At 44.6% G+C, this 17,694-nt stretch overlaps 1 protein-coding gene across 1 annotated transcript in view; it reads left to right on the top strand.

Moving 5' to 3' along the window:
- Positions 1–10,488: 10,488 nt before the first annotated feature.
- SH3BP5 (SH3 domain binding protein 5) overlaps positions 10,489–17,694 on the top strand; it is a 64,162-nt gene continuing 56,956 nt past the window's right edge. The window contains exons 1-2 of the mRNA XM_019725974.3: positions 10,489–11,120; positions 12,865–12,927. Of these exons, the coding sequence (XP_019581533.2) occupies positions 10,983–11,120; positions 12,865–12,927 (201 nt within the window). The 5' untranslated portion in view covers positions 10,489–10,982. The remainder of the gene's footprint in view (positions 11,121–12,864; positions 12,928–17,694) is intronic.

The following is a 17,694-nucleotide window of genomic DNA, read 5'->3' on the forward strand; positions in this document are numbered from 1 at the left end:
ACAACAACATAATGCAGATACAACACAAATAACAAAAATTTTTGGCAAAGTAAAACTGTCAGTCTTGCAAAATAAGCAAGATTTCAAGATTAGGAAAGCAGTTTTGGGGAACTGCCCTAATCACTTGCGAAGCCCTTGACAAATGAGGAAATGGCAGTGTTAGATCAGAGAAAAATCTATGAGGATGAGGAACAAAAAGACACTGCAAATGAAAATAACCTCAAAAGGGTAAGAGAGACACCTGGGAAAATTAACAAAGGCCTTAAATATTTTTGCCAGAGTTAAACTGTTTATGATTATGCTATGAAAGTCAAATCTTAATTGAATAATTTCATATTATATGATCTTACCATTTTATCAGAAAAATATGCGTACTCCCCCTGCCCCCGGCTCCCCCCCAAAAAACCCAAAACATAGCAGTGGATTGATCATTTTTGTGGTTGTTGTTGCTATTCTTAGAGTAAGCTGGTGGCCGTTGTCTAAGGTCCAACCCCTAAATGCTGGTTGCCCGAGAGCTCCGTCCTCTTCCCTTCAGCATCGTCCCTTTCCTAAGTGGTCTCATGTAGTCCCTTGGCTTTAAACATCATCTACATGCAGTTGCCTCTCAAACTTTTATCAGTGAACTTGGCCTTCAGATGTTTTTTTTTGTACTTGATATTTCCACTTGGGTTTTTAATAGCCTCTCAGACTTAGGTGTCCAAAACCATACCTCTTCATTTCAAACCTCTTTCGCATGTTTTCCCGACTTTGCTCAGTAAATGGCGGTATCATTCAGTCACTTCTCAAGTCAAAAATCTTAAGTCATTCTTGATGCTATTTCCCCCCCTTTTTTCACCTCCCCCCACCACTCCAGTTCAAGCTGTTGTTTCTCATTCTAGTGTGTAGGACACAGCTCCCTGGCCCATGCTGGTATTATGAGCCTTGCGCTTCCCCCCATCCCCCCCGACCCCCACCCCTCCACCTGCTGAGGCAGTGGCGGGAGGGGGTGGGTGCTCCAAGCTCCAGGGAGACCTGTTTTTCACAATCTTAGCTGAAGAGGGTGCAGCTCACGGGCCCATGTGGGAATTGAACTGGCAACCTCGGTGTTAGGAGCACAGCACTCCAACCACCTGAGTCCCTGGGCCGGCCCTTTGATGCTTCTGATTCTACCCACTCCTACATCTAATAAATATCAAGTTTTGTGGGTTTAGCTTCAAAACATATCTCAAATTGACTCTACTCCATCTCCCCATACCACTTAGCTCAAGTGGTGACATTTCTCGCGAGGGCCCCTCTGGCAGCCTTCTAACTGGTGTTCCTACTCTCACTCTTGCCTTCATGGACATCCCATTTCTACATAGCAACCATGGTCATCTTGTAAACATATAGATCAGATTGTGCCTTTCCTCAGTGTAAATCCTTCTGATGGCGTCTCATCACATTTGTAATAAAATCCAAACTCTTTCTCATGGCTTCATCTCTGATTTGTGCCCAAGTCTCTCACCTCATTTTAACACCCGTCCTCCTTGTTCACTCTCTGGCCATTGCATGGGCTGTCTTGTTGGTCCCTCTTCAGGGTCCCTGGTATCCAGATCATTCTTTACTCCAGAGCATCACTGCCTGACTTCTTCTTATCATCAAATTTCAGCTCAAAGGTCATATCCATAGAGGCCTTCTCCATCTCCCATTGAAGGCAGACCCTACCCTGCAGCCTTCTTTATTAGGTTCTCCTACTTTTTTTCTTCATAGCAATGATCAGTATTACTAACTGCAACTATTTTGCTCATTTATGTATTTAATTTTTTTCTGTCTTCCCTTAGACTAGAAACCCCAATGAGGGCAGGGATTTTGTCTAATTTGTTCATTGCTGTATCATCCTTGCCAGAGGCTGTCGCATAATAGATGCTCACTAAATATTTGTCAACCAAAATTTTTTTTTTAAATACAAGAAAATAACTTACTTTCCTAATTTTAAGTTTTGTTTTGCAGGGTAAAACCTTTTTTTTTTTCATTATTTCATGTGAAATGTCAGGGTTTCCTTTATATGTGAATTTATTTATGTGGCCTTTTTTATACCAATTATCTTTGAACAATGAAGATCTCCTGGAGTCTTGTGTACTTTCTTCCCTGGCTAGACTAATAAACCCATGGAATAAAGAAGTGAAGGCAAGGCTGACATGATTTGTTCTTGCTTAACCCAAGCTGGGTCAGTGACCAGTCATTTTTCTTCAAGGGCACAGAACTACCCTTTCCCTTTTAAAATCCATTCTAACATTGGGTCTGCAATCTGTTATGCTCACTGTTTTTTTTGTTTTGTTTTTTGTTTTGTTTTTTTAATGGAACTCTTTTTTTTCTGTCTCTAAGATTCCAACACCATTTTAAATATCTGCAGCTTCTCTAAGACCACAGATAAACATCAAAAGTCTCTTTCCTGGGTTCTCTAAGTACTCTGGACTGTAATTCATCTGGCTCAAAGAGAGTTATGTTTAATTCAATTTGGGACACAAATAAAGGTTCTCATTAGGGGGTAGCAGCCACAGTGCAAGACAATTTGGCAGCACACTGATGTCACTGATTCACAGAATTAAGCAGATGCCTCGTTAATGAGGAGGCCCTGATCCCTTTCAAAGAACTGGCTTCTATAATTCCTTGGGTTCTGAAAACCAGCCATCTGGGGCCGGAAAGTACTATTGAAGGGTTCGAGGCCTACTTTAAAATTCTCTTCCATCTTGGCACATGCCATGATCCTTTGGGGTCTGTGAGAGGAAGACAGAGGAGCCATCTTCCCCTCGTCACTTTACCATGGGGTACTGAGAAGTGGGGTGCAGCCTGCTGGTGTAAGCAGGTCTGCCAGCAGGGCTCTGAGGTTAACTGTCTTTCCTAAAGGGGTCAGCTCTTCCTCATATCTCTGGACTCTTGCCAAGTATAAAGATCTGAATGTTCATGTCATAATGCCTGAGTTTTAGCTGCTGGCTCCAATTTATAAAGTGCCCCGTCAGCCAGACAACACATGCCCTCGGGTCTTATCCATCCAGTAGTACCCAGGTTACCACCTCTGGCCTAAGTCACCAGGTAACAATTATAGGTGGGCAGACAGGAGATGCTAACTGTCAATTTCTTCAGTCATTATGACCAGAATGGGATGTGAACACAGATTCATTTTCTTCTTAGTCCAAAAGAGCCGTTTCTATTTTATAGATGTTAACAAGCAGGTGCAAAGTTTTTTTAAAATCAGTGTTGCAGGAAATCTTCATTTGAATGGCATTGAAGTTTCACAGAAAAAGCCTGAACTTCACAATGAGTCATTGTGGTCTCATGTGGTCGTCATCTTAGGGCACTCAGGATGGTTGTCATCTTAGGGCACAATTTTTGTGGGTGATTTTCTCCCTAAGTAGGAAGACACTATGACTTTGTCTTCTACATGTTTGGGACCCTCAAACTGGTACGTGGAATAGTACATGCATAGAGTAGGTGTTCAAAAATGTATTAATATTTCTGGCCACTTTCAACTTGCAAATTTCACTTGAAGAGACATTTAAAAACAAACAAACAAACAAACAAACAAACAAACAAACAAACAAACAAACCACTTGTGTAAAATACTCGATTCCCTTTGTTCCCTACAAAGACCAGGGAACAACCATGAATTAAAGTTGTATGTGCCAGTAATTCTGTAACGATCACTTTCTTTAACCTTCATAATGTGTCTGACAGGGAGACACAGGTGTTATCCTTTTACAGGTGTGGATACTGAGATTCAGGGAGAATAAACAACTTATACAAAGTCAGCTTACAAATGGTATAGCTGGGATTTAAACCCAGATCAAACGTAATTCCTGTCACTGTCATTTCCTGCGAGCCCCACCAAAAGAAGAGATTTGCACTGTATCTGTTTCCTAGAAGCCACCAAATGTCAGAAATAAAGCTGACATGATCTTCAAAGACTGGATAAGCTGTCACACACTTGCTAAGGTGGGAGTATACTGAGGCAAGAACGGCCTCGCAAAGAGTTTTGTTCAGCGTTGGATAACCTGGATCCCTATTTTCAAATGCAACAGGCATTTGGGCTTTCAGGATTTTCCCATGCTCTAAAAACAAATTTATTATCTTCTCAACCTAAACTTCTATAGTGTAGATTCTAATTACTGGTGTCATCCAGTCACTCCAACTAGAAACTCTGCGATCGTCTTTGATCCTTTTCCCTCCCTCCGATCTTATCAGTCACCAACACCCCCACAGTCTCCAGTTCTTTCCCATCTTTCTCCGCCTTGATTCATGGCTTTATCCTCACTCCCCGGAACATTTTAACAACCCCTCCCTCAGCCCCTCATGCCTGCACTTCCCATTTGATCCAGTTTAGATTCCATGGGCTATCAATAAAATCATGACCCCCCCCCCCCCCAGTTACTGTTAAGTCCCTCACTCCTCTCCTTAGCTTTTGTAAGAACTTGGCATAATCTCAACCCTGGTTAAATCTCACATTCTTAGTACATTTACCTGCACCCAGAAGCTGAGCTTGGGTAGGAAAAACCGCTCATCCTTGCTGACTGTTCTCAATGAATCTCAAAGCACAGTGGGTCCTCAGTGCAGCCTGGAATTATAACATATTCCTTCGATCAACTCACTTCCCAACTCTCCTGGACAGGCGTTTGTCCAGCTCTGTCCTCTAACCTCCAGTGCCCCTCACTGCCCATTAGTCTCACTGGATGACCCTGCTCATGATTTCACTGAGAAAAAGAAGCAATCAGAAGAGGCATTCCTCATCCTCTCACTACTAGCTCATCAGCCTAACTGCTCTCCTGTGTCTGCCCTGCCCCCAGCTCCCGATGTCCCTTCAGTCAAGTTCCCGCACACTAGTGATGACGTGATCACTCACTCGGAATAAAATCCAAACTCTTTACCCTAACCTGAAGGCCTTCCACGGCCTACTCACCTGCAGGTCTCTGGTTTCATCTCCCTGGCTCTCTCTCTGGCTCTCTCTGCCCTACCCATACTGATGTTACTTTCTCTCCAACACTTGGAGCACATTCCCACCTCAGGATCTTTGCACATGATGCTCTGTCGCTGGAGTGCTCTTCCCCCAAAGATATACATGGTTTGCTCTCTCATTTCTTGGCTCAAACTGCCTTTGCCATAACTACAGCGGCGCCTCCACACTTCGTCACTACTCATATCCTGGTTCGTTTTTGCCCTTAGCACTAATCACCCTGACATATTATTCATCTATTTGTTTATTGCCCATCACCTCCTACAAGAATGTAAGCTCCCTGACAGCAGGGCGTCTGTGTGTTTTGTTCCTAATGTACCCCTGATGTCTGGCACAGTGTCCAAAACATGTTAAGTGCTTGATAAATATTTGTTGTGTGAGTACGTGAACAGATGAATGAATGGCATCTCATAGCTACAGTCTATAGCCCAAAGTTTTTAGCCCGGCATTCAAGGCCCTTGAGGACCTGCTCCAAACCATCCTTTAGGCTTCATCCCTGCTCCTTCCACTTTCCACTGTCCTTTCCTGGGCCCCAAGTCCAGATGATCTCCGTCCTTGCTGTTCTAACAGGTCCATGCTCTCCATGATTTCATGTTATTTCCTCTGTGGTATGCCCTTTTTTCTTTCTTTGGCAAAATCTTCCTTCCTTGTTTGAGAAATTTTATTACTCAAGGCCCGGTATCAACTTCTCTGTAAAACCATCCCGACCCTTGCAGACACAACAGTGAGATGACTTCTGTGTTCCCACAGAGGCTAACATGGCGCTTTTCAGCTGCCAGGAAGGAATCTACTGCTCCCTTCATCCACGTTAATGGCTAGTACTCTCCCTCTCTCTGCCCTAAACTTAATCCAAGTTATCTGAGGTCAGCAGATCATCTCACTTCCTCTCATTCTTCCACTCCTGGGTTTTCATGTGTTTGGGGGAAAACAAGTTAGTCTTTTCACAAAAATGGCTGAAGAGCATTTTAGACATGGTGGCGACCCCTCTGTTCACCTACAGACAGGAAAGTGACATCCCTTGAGCATGGCAGGATTTTCTGTGAGTATTTATTAAACAAATTCAAATTTTTCTCCACAGCTACAGAAATAGAAACATCCCCAAATGCTCACCACTGCAAAGGGTGGACCAAATAAGGGGAGGGTCTCTGGGCCAGAGACCTGCTAACTTTATAGTTCAGGGAGGAGAGCGAGGCTTGGATTGTAAATGTGTAACATTAGTGACGAGGTAGGGTTACAAAAGGAAAGGTTGATTTTAATCCCATGAAAGAAACCAGAGCATGACAAATAAGGACCCAGTATAGAGGAATATGTAAACCCAGGCTCATACTGCCAGATACCTTTTTTCTCCTTCTTTCCAAATTTCACCCCGCTGTTTAAATGGACACCGGGACAGCACAGAGGCTGTGATTTTCACCTGGGAAGATCTACAACGTAAGGAAGTAGTGGGCAGGGAATAAACACACAGTGTATTTACCCCCAGTGTCCGGATTTAAACAAACTGCAAGGAGGTAGTAAAAATAAATTGACAGAGAGTGTGGCTTCTAAGCAAAGCAGTCCTCAAAGAAAGATTTTATTTTTTTCGTGAGTGTGGTTTTCTAGGCTCCATCAGCTCCAAGTGAAGGAGTTGTTTTAATCTGGTTGTGGAGGACGCAGCTCACAGTGGCCCATGTCGGGATTGAACTGGCAACCTTGTTGTTAAGAGCACCGTGCTCTAACCAACTGAGCTAACCCGCCACCCCAGTCCTCAAGATTTTTAAGATGTCAGCCATCCCCCCTCACCGCCCACACTGCACAAAGTGATCAGGCCCCTGCCAAGAAATTGTGGCTTTGATACAGGTGTGCCTCTGCACCGCTGGGGCCCACCCAAAGCCTGGCAGGCAGAGATGGCACTCAGAAACCACATCACAGACAAAGCACTTAAATAGCTAACTGTTTCCTCCAAAGGAGCAACATTATAATTGGGTGATGAGTTCTTCATAGGAATTGACGAAATACAGATCCTAGGAAATAAACAAAGATAGGACACACGAGCAGCACCCTATCTAACCATTTCCTCAATCATTTAAAATTGTTAAAGTCTTTTAAAATGGGCAATAATGTACTGTGCCTGTAATACTCCACCAGTGTCCAACAAGGGTCTTGGGTGGGGGTACACACCTTTTGAATGAAGGAGGAAGTGGAATATTTAAATACAAATAAAAAAGGATAACAAACCTAGATCACACATGTCCTCTCAATCAGTCGTTCTCAAATTTTTTGGTTCAAATACTCCTTTATATTTTTAAAAAATGATTGGATATGTCCGACAGCTGTTGTTTATGTGGTTATAACTACTGCTGTTACTGTACGGAATTTTTAAGACAACATTTTTTATTAATTCATCTAAAAATAACAATAAATCTATTTGATGTTAACATAAATATATTTCTTATGAAAAATAACAAGTTTCCAAAATGAGAAATAGTTTTCAAAACAAAACAAAGAGTGAGAAGAGCACTGTTTTACATTTTTGCAAAACTCTTTAATGTGTGGCTTAGTAGAAGACAACTAGATTCTCATATCGTCTGCATTCAATCTGTTTTGATATCACGTGTCTGCTGCTGGAAAACTCCCATGTATACATACTCGTGAGAGAATGAGGGTGAAAAAGGCAAATATTCTGTTAGTATTAGCACGAAAGTAGTTTTGATCTCAAGGGCATCCTGAAAGGTCTTGGAGACCTCCAGGGGTGTCCAGCCGACACTGTTAGAGCCACTGTTACAGATTGATAGGCTAGCTAAAATAAATATCAAGCATTTGCTTGGCTTACAAAGCATTTACATGGCTTGCCTTCTTGGTATGTGAAGCAGCAGAATTTATAAAATTGGCCCATTTCCTCCTCCCCGATGAACATGCTCTTGTATAATTTGGGGAATTTGTGAATATAATGGGAGAGTCACTGTGGGGACAGAGCCAGGAGTGCAGTTTCCAGGCTCTCGGCCTCACGTGGAAAGGTGCTGGCTCAGGTAGTAAATGGCCATTGACTGTGATTGGATGGCTATCAGCTATGGCTAGTTGGCCGTCAGCTGTAACCAGTGAGCCATTGGCTACTAATATAACTGCTGTGACTATGCTAACAGAAAATGGGGGCTAGCAAGAAGATGGTGGCTGGCATGCACGGATTACAGTTAGGACGGCGGGTTGCTGCCAGTGTGGCTCCTGCTTCCTGTGTCTCCAACCCAGCTGCCCGCAAGAATATAGTGGTATGACTCCCCTACCTATGGCTCCGTGGGTGTTCCTTTTTGGCCTCACCATGTCCTGCGTTCTTATGTGAGGAGTGGGAGTTGAGACCCCGCATGCCACCCTGCATGACAGTCACTTCCATGATAATAGGTTATGTATATGGCACAGTTGACTTTAAGAATGGGAGACTATTCTGGGTGGACCTAACCTAATCTAGCGAACTCTTAAAGGGATGGGCTCTTCTTGAATAATAGATTGAAACGTGAGATTTCATGTAATTGAACACCAGAAAAATTCTCTGTTGCTGGCTTTGAAGGTGGAGGGGGTCATGTGGCAAGAAATGCAGGCAGCCTCTGGCATCTTAGACTGGCCCTTGGTTGGTCGTCAGCAAGGAAACAGGGACGTTGGTCCTACAACCACAAGGAACTGAATTCAGCCAATAACCTGAATGAGCTTAAAAGGCGTTTTCCTCGGAGACTCCAGAAAGGAATGCAGCCTGGACACCCTGACATCCTTGTTGAGCCTGGATACCCTGAGCACCTAGTCATGCCATACCTGAACTTCAGAACTACGGAACTGTGAGGTGATGAATGAGTATTGTTTTAAGTTGCTAAATTTGTGGTAATTTGTTATACAGCAACAGAAAACTAATTCAGTATGTATTATTTTAAATTTATTTTTAAATTACACAAATAATCATAAATACATCCTCCTTGTAAAGAATAAAAACATCATTGAGAGATTAAAGTTTCCTTTGCCCTCCTGATCCCCATCATAGCCAATCTTGAGCCCATTCCTATCCCCTTTTCCCAGGGGTATAAATATCCCCTTTGCTGGGTATGAATCCTTCCACCAGACTTTTTTCTATGCATTTCTATGGATATATATGTACCAACAGAAAATACACAGCACTGCTGTGGTTTATGTGTTTTCCTTATTTTAACTTTAGAACACTATTGGGATTAACGCTATAACTGGCCCAGGTCTCCTAAAAATAAAACAACAGAAGTCTAAATCGATGTTCTAGCACAGTTTCCCTATGTACTGTGGAGGCATTTGAACCACCCTTGCTCTTCGATCTTAGCATAAACAGAAATATATTTTAGAGGTTGTTGTTGAGGATGGGGTTTCCACCAGCTGACAAGCATTTAGAGTTAGGGCTGACTTCACGTTTCTGGTTTTTGACGTCTCTCGCTCAGGTTATTCACAGCTAGGTTAGGATGAACCTGGTCAATTATGGGCTCAAATCCAAGCCACCAGGGAAACATTGGTGGCTCATGTATCCCAAAGTTCCCCTTAATGGCCATCTTGTCTCTGCCTTTGTCCACCCCTGGAAAATCAGGGAACTTCAGAAGATTTTTTTGAAGAATTCCTGAGTCTCTCTTGATTTAAAGAACAATGAATAGGTGTGATCTTTTCAGAAACAAACCTATGGCATACACCTATATTACCTTCAGGAGACAGGATGAAATCTCCTTTGACAGTAGACCACAGCGCCAGTGTGGGCAGGGTGGTACCTTGCCCAAGGAATAACACCCCAACTTAGCTTCTGATGAAACTGTCAGAAGCAAGTTTTCCAAGGTGGCTTTAATGATAGGCTCTCAGAGAGAAGCTCTTTCTTCAAGCAAGTTTGTCCTCCACACTCAGAGCAGATGGGCCATAGCCTCTATGTAGAAAGTGTACACTTTCTGCATTTTTGTAATGAAGGAGACATTAGCAGTGGCCAGTGGCAATGTCGTTTCTGCTTTGTTAAGGTCACCTCACCTTGTGCTCCCCTGACATCACAGTAGCCCTGACATTTTATAACAGCACAGACATGCTGTTCTTTGGCCTTTTGTGATGTTGAGTTTGCCAGGAAAGCTCTGGCTGCCCACTTGTTCTGGGTGGGCAGGAAACCTTACCAGTTCATAAATCCTTGGAGGGAGCCTGCCTATTAACAGGACCTACACTTACCACCTCCTTGAAAAGGCTGTGCCCACCCACCCACACCTCTGATCCATGGATTTTCCCTACCTCCTATCTATTCAGGTAGGACCATCCCACAACTATGAAAGCCCAGGTGTTTGGTATGGAACTCTGCTCAGTGGGATTCCTTTGGAAAAGGGAGCCATGCATGGAGCTGCGGCTGGTTCTCCTCTGTACTTTTGTGTCCATGTGAGCATGTTTCTGTTCCCTTTTCTGAGGAAATATTCAAGTGAATACAATTCCCAAGGTTCACCCAAGGGGAGAAACGTGCTTTGGGCAGTTACAGATGGGTTTGACTGAGTCTTGAAACTGGTCCAGGGCCACTGAGTACAGGCTTCTAAAGGTGACTTCAGAGAATGGAAATACCCCAAACTTTCCTTCCATATAGTCAATTTGCCTTAGATGAGGAGGGAGGGAGAACAGTGCCCCAAAAGTGGGCGGCCAACGTTGGGTACTTTGTGATATATTCGGTCTGTTAAGTTAAAATGGGGGTGAGGGCTCGCCTATTTCGCCACGCTAGAGGTTTTCAGAGAGTTGGGTTTTTGTGACGAGACCTGGGTTTTGGGGAATAAGAGTCAGAGCAGCAAGGAGGGTGGCCCCGGCGGGACGAGGGCGGAGCGGGCGCCGCTGCGCTGACGGCCGCGGCAGAAAGGGGGCGGCCGCTCCCATTTCCTCCTCTCCTCCTCGGCCGGAGCGGCTCCCTGGTGTCGGCTGCGGCTCCCAGACCGTGCCGAGCCGTGACCAGAGGGCTCCGGCCGAGCCTGGGGCGGTCGCCGACCCTGCCAAACGTCCCGAAGCCCGCCGCGCTGTTCGCGTTCCGGCTGCGGGTATGGACGCGGCGCTGAAGCGGAGCCGCTCGGAGGAGCCGGCTGAGCTCCTGCAGTCGGCCCGGGACTTGGAGGAAGAGGAGGAAGAGGGGATGGAGCCGGAGCTGGAGGAGGAAGAAGAGGTGGACCCCCGGATTCAGGTAGGACGCGCGGGGGGCGCCCCGGATCCCGGCTTGGCGAGGGCCGCCGCGGAGATCGGCAGCCACACTTACACCGCCTCGCAGCCCCCAGTGCCTGCGGTCCGGGGTGGGGGTGCTGGCGACGTAGGTCCGGGGGCCAGAAGAGAGGGGCTGAAGACTGTTTCACTGGGTTCATCGGGAGGCTGCGGTGCCCTCATGGATGCGGCCTGAATATATTACGGGGATCCCCCCGCAGACCGCGGCAGAATCTGGGGATCGCTGCAGCGTGCCCAGCGGTTGGGCGGATGTGCAACAAAGGGAAAAAGGGGGCGGGGGCGCCACGCGGGTATCCCGGGTACCCCGGGCAGGCTCGCCACACCGCGGGCATCGCACGGCCTCCTGGCCCTGGGAGGAGGGGTCGGCCGCCGGGTGGGCGCTGTCCGCCCCTGCAGCGTGGGCTGGCACTGGTGCCCTGGGTTCCGAGTCCTCACCTGGTGGAGGTGCCCGGCTTGAGCCATCTTTCCTCTCCTTTGATTGTAACCAAACTGAAGGGTTTTTTTCTTTATTTTCTTTTTGTCACTACTGATTCAACCCTCCACTTGGCCTCAAATGATTTAAAACCTAGCTTTTCCTTGTTTATGAGGTCGGGTGTGAACAGAAATCAGGAACAACTGATGCGCAAAGCTGACACGGGGAGAAGGCAAGGGGATTGGCCTGCACCTCTGCACCTCCATTTCTAAGGGAGATGATTCAAAAACAATTTCCAAGCCGAGATCTAGGGTTGACCGCTTAACCTTTTCACCCTCTAAGCAAAAATCAGAAGTCCAAGACTCGTTTTTCTTACCTTCCCATAAATCATGCATACACACACAGACACACACACACACGTATGTGTGTGTACACAATATATATTGCTTTTAAGTATGCTTTCAATTCCTGGAACCTGCCCTAATTGGTTTTTCAGTGCACAGATCAATTAAAAGCTCATTTAATTCAGCTGTTGCAGTTTAAATGAATTGTTTTGGCAGATTGGCAAGATAAAGATCAGGTGGAAAAAAATCTTTGTATCAGAAATTTTATTAATCAGTTTGGACTAGTATCTTGTTTTGTTGGTACAGGAATTCTGTTAACAAGATCCTTTGTTTGCAGAGTAAAATGAGTTGACTTCATGATGGGTACTTTTTATAAAATTTTAGTCTGTAAATGTTTATTTAAAGGTAGTTTTTTTAAAGCTAGTGTTTTTGTTTATTTTTTTAAAAACACCTAGGGAGATTGAATAATTGGAAGTTTGAAAAGATTTTCATATCTCTACAAAAATACTCAACCACCAATGAGTTAATGCCAGTATTCTGCCCTTGATTTAAATCATTTCACTAGGTTTATACTTTTGGCTTGGCTTTGTTTCTGTTCTTTCCTGCAAAGTTCTTGCTGTAAGGCAGAAGGCACTATTTTGATATCATCAGCCCTTAAACGATTTGTAACAGGTGGGTTTACCTGAAGGCACAAACCTGGAATAAATATTTAACCTCCTAAGAAAATCCCTATGACCATATGACATTTTCAAAAGGGACACCATCAAGAAAAAGGTTTCAGAAATGCTGACATTCATTTCTCTTCTAGCCAAGGCTCAACTATTTTTCTTGCGAATACTGACACTTCCTTCTTCCCAAATTGTGCTGGAGTAGTTTTGCAGGTCATGGGCTGAGTCACTTGGAAACAAAAGACAAATCCCTTAAATCTTTTTTCTGCTTCTTTTCTTTGTTAGGGAGAACTGGAGAAGTTAAATCAATCCACGGATGACATCAACAGACGGGAGACTGAACTTGAGGTACTGGAGGCCAGGTTCCTGTTCTTGGTGAACTGGTGTCTGTCCTGCTGACACCAGAATGGTTAATTTTGTTTTAATAGTTGGAGGGTGATTGCTGGTGTCCCCTCCTCCAGTTGAGCAACAGCCTGCTGTCTGACAGAATAAACTATAAGGCTGAGCCCAGCTTGTGGGTGGAACACATGTGGATCCAATTTCACATGTTGTTTTTTATTATGGAAGCTCTGTGGGGCCAAAACCAAGGGCTTTACACAGGCCTAAGCCCTGAAGTTAATGTGTCTGTGGATAAGCTAAAAGAACTAAGGTGAAAATGAGCTGAACTCTTTAATGGAGAAGAATACATGAGGTCACAAAATCTCTTCAATATTTTAGGGCAGTTCCTCACATTGTACTTGGAAACATTGTGTGTTTGCTCAGACTTAAAACCTTTTTTTTTTTTTTTTTTTTGACTCTCCTGCTCTAATAATTCACCCACTTCTACTTCCCTGCTCATTTCTTTATTGTCTGCTTGTGTGTAGAATATAATTATCTTCATGGTAAGCAAAAGCTGTTTAGACTGGGAAGGGCTTTCCTGCTGGGAAGAATCTTGGGAGACAAAAGTTGATTTGAATTTCATGGGCATCTTCCAACCTGTGTGTAAACAGATTAGTATTCTTTACAGCTACCAATTAGTCCCCATTCCTTTTCAGTAGTGGTTGGTTTTACCATCAATCAGCAAATTTGAATATCCTCCGCATATGTCTGAGAGCCTGTGAATGACTGTCAGAGAGCTGCAGGAATGCAGGGAGCTGTTGAGAGGACCTGTTTCTGTAGCAGGAGAAATAGCAGGGAAGGCCAGTGGAAAGGGCAGGAAACATCTGGTCCCTAAGAGTGAGGATGCAGGAGATAGACATGTAACCTACCAGCAGTACACTGGCAACCTTGATTTCTGACTGCATGCCATGCAGAGGCTTCGGGGGGTACCAAATCTGGATGTGGGAGTGGGGATTAAAAGCTTGTTTTCTGAGCTTTGTGTGAAGGGTTATCGCCAACCCCTGTAGTCCGATTGTAGGTATCTGAACACTGGCTGCCCTGCTTTCCCAAGTGAAATAAAATCTGCATGTTTACTTAAATTTTTTTCACTTATGATGAATCCAATCTCTTTGTTAGGCAATTGAAATCTCTCAGAATCTCAGATCTGTAATACATTAAACAACAACAAAAACTCTACCGTTTCTATAGGGATTTAGAGTTTACAAAGTGTTTTTACAAGGTTTATCTCATTCTCTCCTGTCAAAACAACCTAGAGTTGTGCTGTCCAGTGTCGCAGCCTCTGGCCACGTTTGGCTATTTGAATTCGGATTAAATTATTAAAAATTAAATAAGATTAAAAATTCACTTCTTTAGTCACAGTAGCTATGTTTTAAGAGCTCAGTAGCTACTGTATTGGACAGTGCAGAGAGCACTTCCGTTACTGTAGAGAGTTCTGGATAGCACAGGCCTGGAAAGTAGGGAAGGCTGGGACTACCCCTTCTCCAGGTAAGGACACAGAGGTACGTACAGCACCCTCATGGGTCAGTGACATGGCATAGCCAGATCATTTTCCACATCCCCTCCAGTTCTCATATTCTGCCATCCCATGTATTAAGACAAGTTGGAAATAGTCTTTTTTTCAAAGGACTGATTGATTTATTCATTCAGCGAATATTTGTATGCCTACTCTAAGCCAGCCACTGTTCTGGTACCGCTTACTTACTTTCTGAGGGTAAAATTGTTTCATCTGTCAAACTCTTTTTAGCCCTGATTTCCAAATCCCCTTTCTGAATACACTTAGGTATTTGTGTGTCACAGGAAGCCACAGGACAGGTGTTTCCTGCCTTGCTCTGGAGAGCACTTGGCAGTAACAAAGAGAGGTGGTCCGAGCTGGCCTATGTTGCTGGCTGACCTTTTCGTTATTATAACCAAGGTGGACTCAGGAATATAACTATGCAAGCTATGGAAGTAACTAAAAGTTCTCTAGTAGCCACCTTAAAGCAGAAAGAAACAGCTGAAATTAAATCTATTTTCATTTAACCCAGAATGTCCCAGATAGTAAAATTTTAACATGGACTCAATATAAAAATCATTGAGGTATTTTACAGCTATTTTTATATTAAGTCTTCAAAATCTTGTGCATATTTTACACCTGGAGCACATCTCAGTTTGGGCTGGCCACTCAGGAGCTGCATGTGGACGAGGCAGCCCGGGTCTCATGGGTGTTTCCTGTCAGTCTCACCAAGGAGCGTGGGATTTCACCTTCAGTGCAGGCTGTCTGGTGCTTGTCATGCTGCTGCAGCTGGAGGAGAGGATGGGGTCTGTATGTCTGTGGTGGGCTGTGTTCCTTCAGTGAAGCTCTGGGCACCCCCCCTGTGTCGGGTACTCTGGGCCACTGCAGACATCTAGGTGAACAAGATAAACACGGGTCTTACCCTTGGGGAGTTTACATTTGGGTTGGGGGTGAGGAGTGGAGAGGTGGCTGATAATCACTGATGTAATAACTACAGTGAAAGAGTGATGTGACAGAGGCTGTAGGAGAGGAGTCACCTGTAGACACCTGAGCAGAAGCCTGCAGAAAGAGAGAGTCCATGTGCAAAGAGGAGCAGATGGCGTGAGCAGTGGGGGTGGTGGAGCGGAGTGTGCCAAATGATGCAGGACAGGAAACAGAGCCATTTTAATATTCAGTTCATTCTCCTTATTCCTCGTAGTTGTTTTCTGTAAAGTCACTGTGAAGATGGAGTTAGCGAATGCCGAACCATAGCTCCCGGGGGGAGGTGTGAGCCTAACCCTATATTTAGGTGCTGGCAAGCCTTGTTTTGTCAGCTGATCAACACATAACCTTGTTTTGTGTGTGTTTCTGTTTAAAGACACCTTATTTGATATGTCTATTAATTCATTAATGATGAACTCACGGGCAACTGCACAATGGCTCATGCCTGGATGAAGCCTATTTAACACATGTGTGACCTCCGTAAGGCCTGTCACAGCCTTGTAGGGCTTAGGAACACTAGACAGCACATCAGCACTAGGCTTGGAGGCCACTTTAAATGGCAGAATCACCAACACAAAGCACAGAAGTGCAAACACCGTGGCACTAAATGAACCGTGTGAAGGGCACTTGGTTACCGTATAAGAGCTGAAACTAGAAGCCAGAGCGTCTCTTTACTTGACCACAGCTGGGAATGTGCCCGTTGGGCAACTCACAGTTTTTGCCACTCAGTTCACATCCACGAATGACTACAGAAGCGCCTTGAGTATTGATTTTTGAGTTCTGAATAAAATGTATCTGAAATAATGAGGATTGACAGATGATTTTGGAGCCTTCAGAGGAGGGCCTTTTGCTATGTGCATTTCCTTTCCCCTTTGCTTTTTGGTTATGATGTGGCGTGTCCAGCACCCCTCCTGACTTTGACTCAGGTTAAAATGAATGGGTGACCAGGGTGGGGGTGGCTGCTACTTTGCTCATAGAACATGGCCCAGTTGTCTCTGGGCAGCTGGAGGCCGAGGTGCAGGCCTGGATTCGCCTTTTGTATCCCATTCCGTGTTTCAGCTGTTTAAATTGGAGATTACCAAGAGGCCTCTGGATGCCAGCCACCTGTATGTCGTCAGTTGGAAGTCTGCCTCTTCCTGCAACCTTGCTTTGCCTCTGACCTTGTTTGAACAGGGCTGTATCCCCTTTGCACTTTGATTTATATCAAGAGGGCCAGGCTTTTTAAGCTGTTGAAGGGAGTAACCTTTTAACCAGAGAGGCCCTTGGATATAAGCCTGCTGTTTCAGATTATTAAGAAAGTACATGTATTTTCCCACAGAAACATCCTTGAGTATTTATTGAGCACCTGCTGTGTGCTAAGGACAGTTCAAGATGATGACGAGAGAGCAGTGAAGAGAATGGACAGAACTCCCTGTCCTCCTGATGCTTACATTATGGAGAGAGAGGAAATGCAATAAACAATTAAAATACATAGGAGGTTACATGGTGGTATGTGCTAAGGAGAAAAGAAAGGCAGGAAGGGGCCTTGGCAGTGTGGGTATTTGCAGGTAAGAGGAGGGAGGGAAATGCAGTGTTACTTATAGTGGGTGGAGCATATCTGGAGAGAGTGAGCCTCTGGGCTATGTGGGGGAACAGCATTACAGCCAGAGGGAACAGCCAGTGCTAAGCTGAGAGTGGGGCCTGGCCTGGCTAAGAACCAGCAAGGGGGGAATGGTGTGCTGGGGGGTGGGGTGAGTGATGGATAGAGGAGGAAAGAAATAGGTTATTCCAGGTGTAACAGCCCTGCCAGGTGAGGCAATGTAAGGAAGTGTGCTGATGTAATTTTATAACGCATATTACATAGAGCTATCTTTTTTCAAATGTTTGTTCAAACAAAATGCAGTACAGAAAATTTCTAAATTTCATTGTAATCCAGATTTGCAATATTCCATGCCAATTGTTATTATTTTAACTGTGATGTGTAGTGTTTTCATTATTTCCCTTCCTTGCTCTGGAGGTGGCCCATTCTAGGGCACTGAAATGGTCAGAGAGAGAGGAGGAAGAGAAGGAGGAAGGACGCAGACCTAGTTATCCACATCTACAGCTTTTCTGGCTCAGAGTAATCAAAAGCTGCCTTTTCAGCCTACCCTGCCCCAGGGAGACAAAGTAGTTAGTTGTAAATGTTTGTGTCCTTTCTCTTACTTCTTGGGTGGGATGTTTTCTGGGCAGATTGTTAGAGCAGTTTGAAAAAGCATTTGCTTCTAGACATCTGTGATCCCCTGCAC

Source organism: Rhinolophus sinicus, chromosome 5 (assembly GCF_057876585.1).
Source record: "Rhinolophus sinicus isolate RSI-liver-muscle chromosome 5, RSI-T2T, whole genome shotgun sequence".
Classification (NCBI taxonomy): Eukaryota; Metazoa; Chordata; class Mammalia; order Chiroptera; family Rhinolophidae; genus Rhinolophus; species Rhinolophus sinicus.